We start from the raw sequence: 12,453 nt of genomic DNA, 5'->3' as shown, positions 1-12,453 counted from the left end.
TATATATATATATATATATATATGTGTGCATTGTGAGAGAAGGCCAGCAGCCCAACCTGGCTGGGATGCCCAAGAAGTGAAAGGATGGGAGAAGGCCGTCTCTTTAGGGCACTGCTTACTCCAGAACGCTAGGAGGGGTGCCCCAGATTCCCACAGGGTACTATGGGACTTGGAGTTCTTTATCTCAGCCCTGTTGGGTACCAGGGGTGCTGCCAGGGGATGTTGTTAAAATGGAAGGGACATATGGCATGACATTTGTGCCTGACCCGGAGGTACTTGCAGACCACGTGGGAAGAACTTCCGGTTTGGCCAATATAGAAGAACAGGACTGACCTTGCAGAAATGAGTCACAGTCAGGAGGCAAAGAAGAGAGAGAAAGGTGTGTGTGTGTGTTATATAATTTAGTGCTAGCGAACTGTTTTTCAACGGAAATGGCTTACCCACTGAAGAATAAGACGTCTGCTGTGCTGAACTTCTGTGTTGGTGTTTGGGGAGCGATAAGGCCTCTGGTGGTCCACAGCGTTTGTGTGTGTGTGTGTGTATTTGTATGTATATATGAGTGTGTGTAATATAATATATTATGTGTGTGTGTACGTATATATATATCTATACTAATAAAAGGCACTCACTCACTGACTCCTCACTAATTCTGCCAGTCGTGAACTGGGCCCTTTGTTGCACAGCATTATGATTTTTTATAAGGGAAACAAAATTACAAAAGAAAACCCTTGGACATTGATTTGATAAGAATGGCCTACTCGACATTACTGTCCGAATCGTAATTATGTGCTGGTGTAGCAGCATTTCTGCTTCTGTCCGTTCACAGTCCGTCTTGTTTTCACGCGCTCATTTCCTCTCACGATGTCTTCTCAACCTTTCTCCAATCTCGCAGGTTGCTTTGTGGCAATCCAAAGAGTAAGGCAATATACACGGAGCAATGGTTATAAAAGGGGGACACATGGGTATCCAGGGTCTTTTAAAGCATAAATAGAGATCACTTCACTGACATGTAAGAAAGCCACGGTACAACTGTGAGACGCGCAGCACTGCCGGCTACAACGTAACTATAATAATTTTCGGAACGTGCTGTTACGTTGTCATTCATTTTACGCACTGTCTGTCTTTCTTTCATGTTACGTAGGCGCGTACCTTTTATCTTCGGCAATCTAATTCTCTAACCAGGCCTCAGGAGCTAACCAGCGTAACACTGCCCACCACCCCTTTCATTATTCCAGCACATTGTTGAAATCCGTGAGTAACAACAACGTACTAAACTGGAAGGTGGTCTACGCATGCGTGGAATTCGCAGACAAACAAAGATCAAGATCTAAATGAAGATCTCTTTAGTTAATTTAAAGCACAACAGTTTGTTTAGTTTGTATGTCTGTGTTTTGAGGTGTGACTGGCGTACTACAGTCTTCAGTAGTATAAGCCTGGAGGAGATTCTTAATGGGCGGCACGGTGGCGCAGTGGTAGCGCTGCTGCCTTGCAGTTAGGAGACCCAGGTTCGCTTCCCGGGTCCTCTCTGCGTGGAGTTTGCATGTTCTCCCCGTGTCTGCGTGGGTTTCCTCCCACAGCCCAAAGACATGCCGGTTAGGTGGATTGGCGATTCTAAATTTAGTGTGTGCTTGGTGTGTGGGTGTGTTTGTGTGTGTCCTGCGGTGGGTTGGCACCCTGCCCAGGATTGGTTCCTGCCTTGCCCCCTGTGTTGGCTGGGATTGGCTCCAGCAGACCCCCGTGGCCCTGTGTTCGGATTCAGTGGGTTGGAAAATGGATGGATGGATGGAGATTCTTAATGCAAGGCCCATGTTTTAGCTGTCTCTCTACTGCCGTCTAGTGCTTCTTCTTCTAATTCATTTGCGGACAAACAAAGATCAAGATCAAAATGAAGATTATATATAGAGATATATATACTGTATATCTATCGTGTGTGTACAGTATGTGTATATATGTATGTATTTATATATGTATTTGTATGTATATTTGTGCGTGTCTAATTTAATATGTGTGTGTATATATATATATGTATTTATTTATATGTGTGTGTGTGTGCATATATGCGAGTGTGTAATATAATATATGACGTATGTATATGTATTTATATATGTGTGTGTATGTATATATAAAATAGAAATAGATATGTCTGTCTGTTTCTTATACAATCCTACACCCTTTGAGCAATTGGGTCCAAATTTTGCAGAGTTGCTCTCTATGACCACACAGACAAGGTACACTACTTTTGATCCCAAACTTTTGACCTGGGGGTCCCGGTGAGTTTTTTTTTTTTTTCCCTTTTGGTATGTGTGCTACAGTGTGCCACCTGCTGGCTCAGAGTAAGTAAAACATCTGAAACAGACTGAAGCCAAACTAGCGGACACAATGACCAGAGCTTAACGCCACCTGTGCTGCTTCTCTCTACTGTCATATACAATGGAGCATCGTGCGCTTTTACAGGTGGTGCTGGGTGAGGCTCGATCAAGAGTGGAGGTGCAGCGCAACACAAAGAAAAATTGAGGGGTTGTTGTTTATCTCCTACTTTGTGGGCTTTTCTTCACAATTTAAGCTGTGCAAACTGTCAATATTAGATAGATATAGAACTAAGAGGATGAGTCAGACATGGCATCATTCATGGTCACAACCCAATCAGACCCCAAAAGAACATGTTCTCATCTCACAAGAGCAGAGACATTAATAGAGGGGCCAGTGTGGATGACGGGTGGGATGTCGGGAAATAACAGGGTCACCAGTTGAAAAACCATAAACCTCTGCTTACTTTCCTTAACCCATTCCACGCCTACAGTAGAGCACTCAGCTAGTGAAATACATCAAACAGATATGAATTGCACACTGTGTGTGTGTGTGTGTGTTTGCTTGCGTGTGTGTGTCTTTTTACTCAGCCTGTGTAATTAAACTCTCGGTTTTAAAGGACATTAAATCCGTCTCTGTTTAGCTTTGCGAAATGCCATAAAATAGAGGAAAAAATGGACTATTTAACATTTAGTGACATTTGCTATTCAATAACATTCCAAAGAGCCGCAGGTCTTCCCTCTTCACATTACAACAGGATTTCTTCCTGAACTTCCTGCAGGGTGTTTGGTGCTGCCTGCCGTTTTGCTGACTCACAGTGAATTAGGAGTTTCTCCGCTCCCTGCCCTGCCCGCTCACCCCCTCTCTCTGTCACGCTCTCTTTGGGGTCATTTTGGGTTTACTCCTCCAGTGTCTCCTCGCATCCCAGAGATGGGCGTGCCACTCTGACTGGCATCTTTAAACTGGCACATATTGCCTAGGCACACCGTAGGTGTTTGTGTGATTGTGCCTGCTGCTGGTTGTCTGATGAAGCAGCAGCTGCAGATGGGAGTTTCTGCCATTTCTTCGTCTTATGCGTTCGCTTCCTTGGGGTTCCTGCTCATTTGCATGGAATTTTGATTGGATTGAAGTTGGTGCAAATCGAAACCTCAGTTGTGACCTGTAAGGGGCGCCAAACCGCAGACACAACCTCACAGACCCAGTTATAACTGAAGGCCTTTAAATGGGTTTCTTGTTGAATTCCAAACACAAATGCAGCTCTCTTCTCTCGGTCTTCCTCGACTCCTTCCAAGTGAGCACTCAACACCGGTGAGGCTGGCGCAGCTCCCCTGGGTGAGGCTGGCATGGCTGCTGCAATGTCCTTCTCAACCATCCAGTGTTGCCGCAGGTCTTTCCTGACAGACATGCCGCTCCCCTGGGTGAAGCTGGCGAAGCTCCCCTGGGTGAAGCTGGCGAAGCTCCCCTGGGTGAGGCTGGCATGGCTTCCCTGGGTGAGGCTGGCATGGCTTCCCTGGGTGAGGCTGGCGTGGCTGCTGCAGTGTCCTTCTCTACCATCTAGTGTTGTTGCAGATAATTTCCTGACGGACATGCCACTCCCCTGGTTGAGGCTGGCGTGGCTACCCTGGTTGAGGCTGGCGTGGCTTCCCTGGGTAAGGCTGGTGCAGTGTCGCAGATCGTTTCCTGACAGACATGCCGCCTGCTCGTGTTGCCGTCGTCGACTTGTCTTCCGCTCCACTCCAGGGGTGTGTGAAACACCTGAAGCCCAATGACGTGGGGGTGGAGGATGCCCAGACCGGCAATTCTTTTTTTTTTTCCCCCAGTTTCACTTGGGGTGCCCACGCAGATGTGCTTTCCCTGTCAGCCATGTCACACTGTTTGTCCTGAGAAGGACCCAAAGCCCATCTTCATAGTTTAGGTAGCCCGCACTTCCATTTATAGGTTGCATTACGTACGTCACGACAGAAGCTCTTGGTGGAGACCAAGGTGAAGGTTGGTGAGTTTTTAACGTGCCAGATGGACTACGCTACTGGTCAAATGTTTTAGAACACCTCCATCTTTCCAGTTGTGGCGGATGGCCGGGAAGTCCCTATACTGGAAGGACTGGGGGAGGAGAGAACATATTGAAGCATTGCCTCCCTCCCGGAGCAATAGATGGCAGCCCCCCTGGGTTGCAGCAGTGCCTCAGACTCCCCATCAGGGGTGCTGCAGGTACCGTTAATCCCTGTGCAATACCCAGAAGTGCTGCCGGAAAAGGGTCCTCGAGCACCTGGAGGACTTCTGGGAAAAGGAGGCAACCGTCACCGCTACCCCGGGATGCAGAGTCAAGAGGAAGAGGGACAAAGCTTACTTATGAGGCGTGGAGAAGGAGGCTGAAGGAGTCTGGGAAGAAGACCGAGTGTGTTGTGTCCTGCTTGTGGCTGTGGGTGTCAGTCCTTGGAGACTGCTCAGGGGGCCGGGGTCCTTCCTTGAATAAAGGACTTGATTGGATTGGTGTCTGTGTCGGGTTGGGGTGGCTGTTGCACCCCGGGTCTTCGCGTTTTTTTTTCTTCAAATGTAATCGGCTGAAATGCAACAATTGACCTAAAATGGTGGAAAAGGTAAGCAGGAAACCACCAGAGGTGAACCTCTAAATTTCCACCTCTCATCTTTTTAATTAGCCAATTAAAATTGTCGTTTTGCTTGACTTCTCATTGCATCCATAATGGCCAACACGGTACCACACCCTAGTAACTGACCTCCAAACCCCTACATTTAAAGGCCAGCAGCCCTGTGTGTGCGTCTCTGTGACACGACGGACGTGAAGGTGACCCACCCTGTGACACGACGGACGTGAAGGTGACCCGCCCTGTGACACCACGTACGTGAAGGTGACCTGCCGTGTGACATCGCAGATGTGAAGGTGACCCACCCTGTGACACCACGTACGTGAAGGTGATCCTCCCTGTGACATCGCAGATGTGAAGGTGACCCACCCTGTGACACCACGTACGTGAAGGTGATCCTCCCTGTGACATCGCAGACGTGAAGGTGTCCCGCCCTGTGACACCACGTACGTGAAGGTGACATGCCCTGTGACACCATGTATGTGAAGGTGACCCGCCCTGTGACACCATGTATGTGAAGGTGACCCGCCCTGTGACACCATGTATGTGAAGGTGACCCGCCCTGTGACACCATGTATGTGAAGGTGTCCCGCCCTGTGACACCACAGATGTGAAGGTGACCTGCCATACGACATCGCAGATGTGAAGGTGACCCACCCTGTGTGTGTCTTTCTATTTAACGTGTGTGCTGGGAAAAAAAACTATGCTGGTGCCTGCACTTACAGGCCGTGGGAAGTGACACTTGTCTACATGTACATGTAAAGATGGCCCTCATATTATTTTTTTTTATTTATTTATTTTTTTTAAGTATACTGGGGGGGTTAATGTGGAATTATTCCAGTGGGCACGCATTTTCACTGTTCTTTTTAGAATTGCAGCCATACTACGACGTCCCCTCACAGTAACCATGGCAGAGATGTAGGGGTGGGTGATGTCCTCATTGATTTGATTTCCTGGCTGAAATTCGTTTCTGGTGTTGATTCAGAGGAAAAATAAAAGTTTTATCAATGTGCTAAAAATGAATGGAAAAGTTGCAAAAACATTTAAACGTTGAGACCTTAAATGAGCAAACATTAAGGTGCTGTGAAAAATTAGGGGGTTGACCTTACAGAAAAGGTGTTGTGTAATCGGAGTGTATGGGAGTCTGCAGTGCGCACTTCACTCACGGCTGTAATTTGAAACTCTGGAGCAGAGGGGGGGACATCAAGGAAACAAAATGGGTCTTTGTCCCTAACATCATGGGGGGCACTATGGGTATCTTAAAGGGTCTGTGTGTATGGACTTGGATGCCCGCTGTGTGCAGTAAGCGAGCCTACTCCTGTAAGGGTTTTACCCTGAGTGCTGTGTGGTGCATAGCGGGGGTCTTGTGTGGCCTTTTGTTTTGGTTAAGATCTCAAGTACGAGTGGCTCAGTAAGTTCACCGAACGTCACCTTCGCTTTGGACGTGACTGCCTAGTCCCACCATCGTTCTTTGTCTTGGCAGGTGCACTTGCAGACGCAGCAGGAGGTGAAGATGAGGATGACTGGGATGGCCCTTCAAGTTGTTCGCAGCGATGGCTTTTTTGCCCTCTACAACGGGCTGAGCGCTTCCTTGTTCAGACAGGTGAGTGCTGTTTTTGTACCACTCGCTGCATCAGTTGCCTCAGCTGTTCAGTAGATGTAGTGGACCCCCTTTTTGGTTTTATATGAGAGTATCTTTTAGTTTTTTTTTTTTTTTTTTGGATTGTTTTCCCCTTGCTGTCTTTTAACTGGAAATCTCGAATGCAATTTGCATGAACAGTAAACTCTGTTAGATGGCCATCTTGTAAGGCTTTGCAGCGTTCACCCCTTCTCTGTGCCCGGATGTCCTCTGTTATTCTGTCATAAGCAGTTTGAAGTTCCCCCTGGTGCTCATGGAAGCCCTAAAGCTGCTGGCCTCAAGATGGATGACCGTGTGTCCACGTGTGTCATCGGGCAGCTCATCTCTCTTATCTAGTTTAAGTATCTGTTTATCTATCTGTTGTTCTATCGTTTTTGGCTTTATTCATACACTACAATCAAACTTGGCCCATATAAGACACCATATTTACAAAGTGCGGATTAGCAAAGGAAGCATTTTGTGACTTTGGGGCAAACTAGTTGGTCTTATTTATTTATTTATTCTAATTTATCAAAAGCTCATAATGGAGCGCAGTAGAGCAGCGTTACCTGACCACTGGGCTGCTGCTGGTGGGCTGCGAGTTGCATTTGTTGATAATTGTAGCGGGTTGTGCTGGGTTGCCACTCCAACAATTGCACTCAGAACCATCTCCCTGTGACGATCCTGCTCAATTCACCCCCTTACCTTGCTATGATAACCATGCTCGGTTTACCAATGTGGGGGGCAGCACATCCCCATGCCCCCCCCACACCACCAACAATTCTACTTGATTCATGTTCAGGGCCAGTCCGTACTTGGATGAGAGGCCATCTTGGACGTGTTTGGGTTGCTACTGGCAGAAATGTGGGTGAGGCCAGAAGGGCGGGGGTGGGCATGCTTAACCTATGCCTCTTAGTGGGTCCCAATGCCCCTGTGCAATGACGGGGATAAACATGGTGGTCGTCCTTCTGAGCTCCAGACTCTCTGTGGTCATAAAAGATCATCCTTTGTAAACAGTAGGGTGCATCCTAATGTCCTGGCTGAACTGCCCACCACAGCCTGGTCATTCTGCCACCCTAAACATCCCTTGTCCCCAATTGGCTATCTTTCTCATACACACACACACCACATCACCACCTAATAGCTAACGTGTGGTGAGCGCACTGGTGCTGTAATGGCTGCCATCGAATCGTCCAGGTGGGTTCCGCACATTATTGGTGGTTGAAGTGGCTCCTCCGTAGTGAGAATGCAGTATATGAATACAGTGGAACCTCGGGTCACGACCGGAATTTGTTCGAAAACTCTGGTTGCAACCCAATTTGCTCGTGACCCGAATTAATTTCCCCCATAGGATTATATGTAAATACAATTAATTCGTTCCGGACCATACGAACTTAATGTAAATATATTTTTTTAAAGATTTTTAAGCAGAAAAATAGTTAATCATACCATAGAATGCACAGTGTAATAGTAAACTAAATGTAAAAACATTGAATAACACTGAGAAAACTAACATTGCAAGGGTTCACGCTACAGCCTTACGAACCGCTCGCTGTAAACACTTTATTTTTTTTAATGAGTTTTAAGCACGGGGAAAAAAAAGGAAAATTTGAAAAATCCTTAATTTAATAAATAAAAGAAAACTAACCTTGCATGCATGCACGTCTGAACGAGAACAATATACAGGGAGAGACTGAAGACGTGCAGAAATCATCTACGTGTACGAACCGGAAGGGTAACTGGCTTGTTCGTTACCCGAGTGTACGGTCGTAAACAGTTTCAAAAGTTTGGCGAACTTTTTGGTCGTAACCTGATTTGTACGTGTTCAGAGACGTTCATGACCCGAGGTTCCACTGTCTAAGGAATTATTAGTATTATTATTATTACTAGGGGGCTGTGCACCCTGCTCGCGTGCAGCGCTACACGCTAGTCACTTCACGGCTCTGCCGCTCGCGTGTAGGGAAACGGATTCACAATTTAAACAGTTTTGTTATTTTCATGGGAATTGTTACATTACAGCGAGTAATTAACCATAGTAAAGAATAGTAAAATGTAATAAATTGAAAGAAAATGAGGTTTCATGTTGCGTTCGAGGTATTTGTTGCGCTATACGTTTTCATTGATATTAACACGCAAATACTTTTTAAAGTGTAAAACTTCAGTAAAAACACTTTTTTGAAGGAACCTTCCGTTAATATCGCTTTGAATTTTGATTCCGTGTTTGGACTTTCATCGTGACAACGCAACGTATATCTGCCCGTGAGTGAATGTCGTTTCTTTCTCTCTAATAAATCGACTTTTTCAAATGTTTGTCTCTGTGATTTGTTAAATGTCACAGCAAAAACTATCTTAACGGAAAATTGTTAACGTTATAATACGAATGGCATATCACGATCTCCTTTGGTGTCTTATGTTAGATGGACTACATTACCTTTCTTGTCGCCTGTTCAAATTTTACAGGTCTGAATTGTTCGACCAATTTTGAATACAACTAATCTTGTCCTATTGCATAGCCCATCACTCGGACATAAATTACGCAATAATATTATGATACGTCCTTCTTATAATGGTAATTTGTGCGGAGGAAGACCAGACAGTGTTAATGGTTGTAGATATTCTTCGTGATATTGTAAGTTGATGTTTTCATCTTCCGCACCATCACCACCAGCTGTTTCAGCAGAGTCTATTGATACACATTTAACCAATTTGCCGTGTAACCGATTGACAATTTTCGCGTTAATTCGTTTGACTTCATCGTTTCTCGGTGTACTCATTTCTTCTGTTGATATCCCTTCGGGCGGAAATTCTTCAAATAGATTTGGACATAATACGTCTTCTTTTATTGAGAACTTAAGTGAGGAAAGCGTAAAAATTTATAAGAGCTGAGAGCGCAGGAACTGTGTCTGACAAAAGCATTCACACCAATGAGAGGTGAAAGGATGGACGTGGAGTGGAGGACGGGACTCGAAAACATCTTTTGGCATTCATCTCGTATCGTCTCAAGATTATTTGTTTTTATAACAGGGAGATTTTATTTGATGCCTTTAACCACAGGGATCGTTAGATGGTGCTTTAGGATAATCTGATTGGCTAAAAGCACTGCATGTGTTGCACTTCATTGCGGGTTCGGCTTTTTCATCAATTTAGGCTTTCAAAGCATCAAGTAGCACCCCCCCCCTTTAAGTGTTTTGACCCTCCCTGCAAAGCCATTTCACAGTTCATGTTGGAAACCCTTCTGTTAAGCAGACTTTTATAAACCATCACTGAAGGGCACGAGGGAGCAGCGGGCAGAGCTGCAGTTTAACGGTGTGAGCTGAGAGAGTTTTCGTCAAAGTCATATTTTAGGGTTTTTTTTTTTCTGTTCAGGGTCATTATGGCAGTTAAAGCTGTGGGCTGAAATTGTTTTATGGAAGCTCGTTTTATTTTTGGAGTATAATTAGAGCTCATTTCAGGTGGTTTATACTGTAATAATGACTTCTTGTCAGTTTGCCAGTTCATGGTGTCACATCTTTAGACATTTTTCAAATAGCAGAACCACCATAAAGTTTAATGTAATAATTGAAAACGTTTGGCCTTACAGTCGGACCCCCTTAACATGAGTTGGCTAGCATTAGCCTCTCGGCCCCTTAGGTCACCCTGTGCAGACGTGACACACACACACACACAGAAACTAAGCCGTCCATTCCCGGGTATTGTAGAATTGGGCTTCTCTCCATGGTAACCGTTGCTCTTCAGTCACGTGACCTCCATTCCTAACATACTGACATTGCTTTCATAGCCTGCATTTGTTATAGGGGTCTCTTATCTCTCACTAATAGTGTGGGGTCTGTCAGTCACAGCCCGTGGGCATTTTCAAGTGCTTGCGCTAGGAATTCCTTCACGTGGTGGCATGGTGGTTAATGATGCTGCTGCTGCCTCGCAGATCCAGGGACCTGAGGTTGAAAGCACCCGTCGGATTGTTGTCCGAGTGCAGTTTGCATGTTCTCCCTGTGTTTGCGTAGGTTTTGTCCTCGCGTCTGCAGGGAAATGAAGGGTAGTTAAATTGGCGAATTCAACATGACCCCGTGTGAAGGGAGGCCTGCGTGTAAATGGGCTAGTTTTGGTTTCTTGAATTGTGACCGGTTCTGCTGTCACCTATAATTGGATTAGGCAGGAGATGACACTGTTCTGCTGTCTTTCCATTGGTTGGTTCTACACACCAGGGCCACATGGAGGTGAAGTCTGCGATGAAGTATTTTTTTTTTTTTGTCCTGCGTCTTTTTCCTGGGCCTCCTACACGATTTACAATTACGTCCCACACGGCAAACAATTTAGACTGACATTAAACACTCCATAGATTGCCTGGCGGGCTAATGCCCACCCCAGGGTGACTCGAGTGCTGCCTTTAAGGTGAAAGGATGGGGATCAGAAGGGGACAGACATGGACACGAGATATAAACGGCATGAGGCGGTCTGAAACCTGAGTGGTGAATGGAAGGATTGAATTGGAAAATGAAGCAACAAAGCTGACTGCTGCTCATGTACCTAAAGGACAGGATACGTGTCAGTGTGTCCGGCCACTTCCTAGGTCTCTGATGTTCCAAAAGGTGGCCCTTGACAAATATTTTTAGTAATAAAATGCATTGTGTTTGTCATTCCAACAAATGGCACATCAGAAACATTAACACTACTTCATACCAACTGGCATTCAACAGACATATGCAGTGCGTTTGTCACTCCAACACATGGCGTATCAGAAACATTTGTAGTAAGAAAGTGCATTGCAAATGCACTCATGTGCACTCAAATCATATTATGTGATGCCATCCATTGTTAAGTTGTGCTACGTACTTCAAAAATGTTTATTTTTATACTGTATTGAGGATTTGTTCTGTTCTGTGTATTGTATTGTACTGACCCCCTTCTTTTTGACACCCACTGCACGCCCAACCTACCTGGAAAGGGGTCTCTCTTTTCTTCCATTTTTTCCCTACAACGTTTTTTTTTTTTTTTGGGGAGTTTTTTCTTGTCGTCTTAGAGAGTCAAAGCTGGGGGGCTGTCAAGAGGTAGATCCTGTTAAAGCCCATTGTGGCACTCCTTGTGTGATTTTGGGCTATGCAAAAATAAATTGTATTACATTGTATTTGTCATTCCAACAGGTGGTGCATCACAAACATTAACACTGCTTTTACAAATCTCATACCAAATGGCATTTAACAGAGACTTATGCATCACACTTGTTATTCCAACAAATGGCCCATCACAAAAACTTGCAGTAATGGGTTTTGTTTCAAATCCAATCAATCAACATTTATTTATATAGCACATATTCATACAAAAAAATGTAGCTCAAAGTGCTTTACAAAATCAATAGAAAAATAGAAGACACAATAAAAAATAAACATTAATTAACATAGAATAAGTAAGGTCCGATGGCCAGGGTGGACAGAAAAAACAAAAAAAAACTCCAGAGGCTGGAGAAAAGAATAAAATCTGTAGGGGTTCCAGACCACGAGATCACCCAGTCCCCTCTGGACAATCTACCTAACATAAGTCAAACAGTCCTCTTTGTATTTAGGGTTTTCATGGAAGGACTTGATGATGATGGTCACGTAGACTTCTGGCTTTCAGTCCATCAATGTTGGTGCATCATGATGCTTTGGTGGTGGTGGCACAGGCCGCCACCACAAAGTAACCGGAAAAAGAAACAGAAGAGAGAGTTGGGGTCAGTACGGAAATACCAAATTGTTGAAATAACAAATGCAATGTGTTTAATTAGTACAAATTAATGTGATGGGCCATGTGTTGGAATGGTAAATGAAATTCATGTTATTACTACAAGTGTTTGTGATGCACCATGTGTTGGAGCGACAAAATGCAATACATTCTATTACTGCAAATGTTCCTGATGTGCCATGTGTTGGAATGACAAATGCAGTGCAGTTT

At 44.9% G+C, this 12,453-nt stretch overlaps 1 protein-coding gene across 1 annotated transcript in view; it reads left to right on the top strand.

The window, feature by feature from the left end:
- The window catches only part of LOC120517428 (mitochondrial dicarboxylate carrier-like), a 64,278-nt gene that overhangs the window by 11,694 nt on the left and 40,131 nt on the right, over positions 1-12,453 (top strand). Inside the window, exon 2 of the mRNA XM_039739755.1 lies at positions 6,394-6,513. Within this exon, the coding sequence (XP_039595689.1) occupies positions 6,394-6,513 (120 nt within the window). The remainder of the gene's footprint in view (positions 1-6,393; positions 6,514-12,453) is intronic.

Source organism: Polypterus senegalus, chromosome 17 (assembly GCF_016835505.1).
Source record: "Polypterus senegalus isolate Bchr_013 chromosome 17, ASM1683550v1, whole genome shotgun sequence".
NCBI classification, from domain to species: Eukaryota; Metazoa; Chordata; class Cladistia; order Polypteriformes; family Polypteridae; genus Polypterus; species Polypterus senegalus.
Note: the sequence above shows the minus strand (reverse complement) of the source record. Positions and strands in the feature narration are given on the sequence as shown.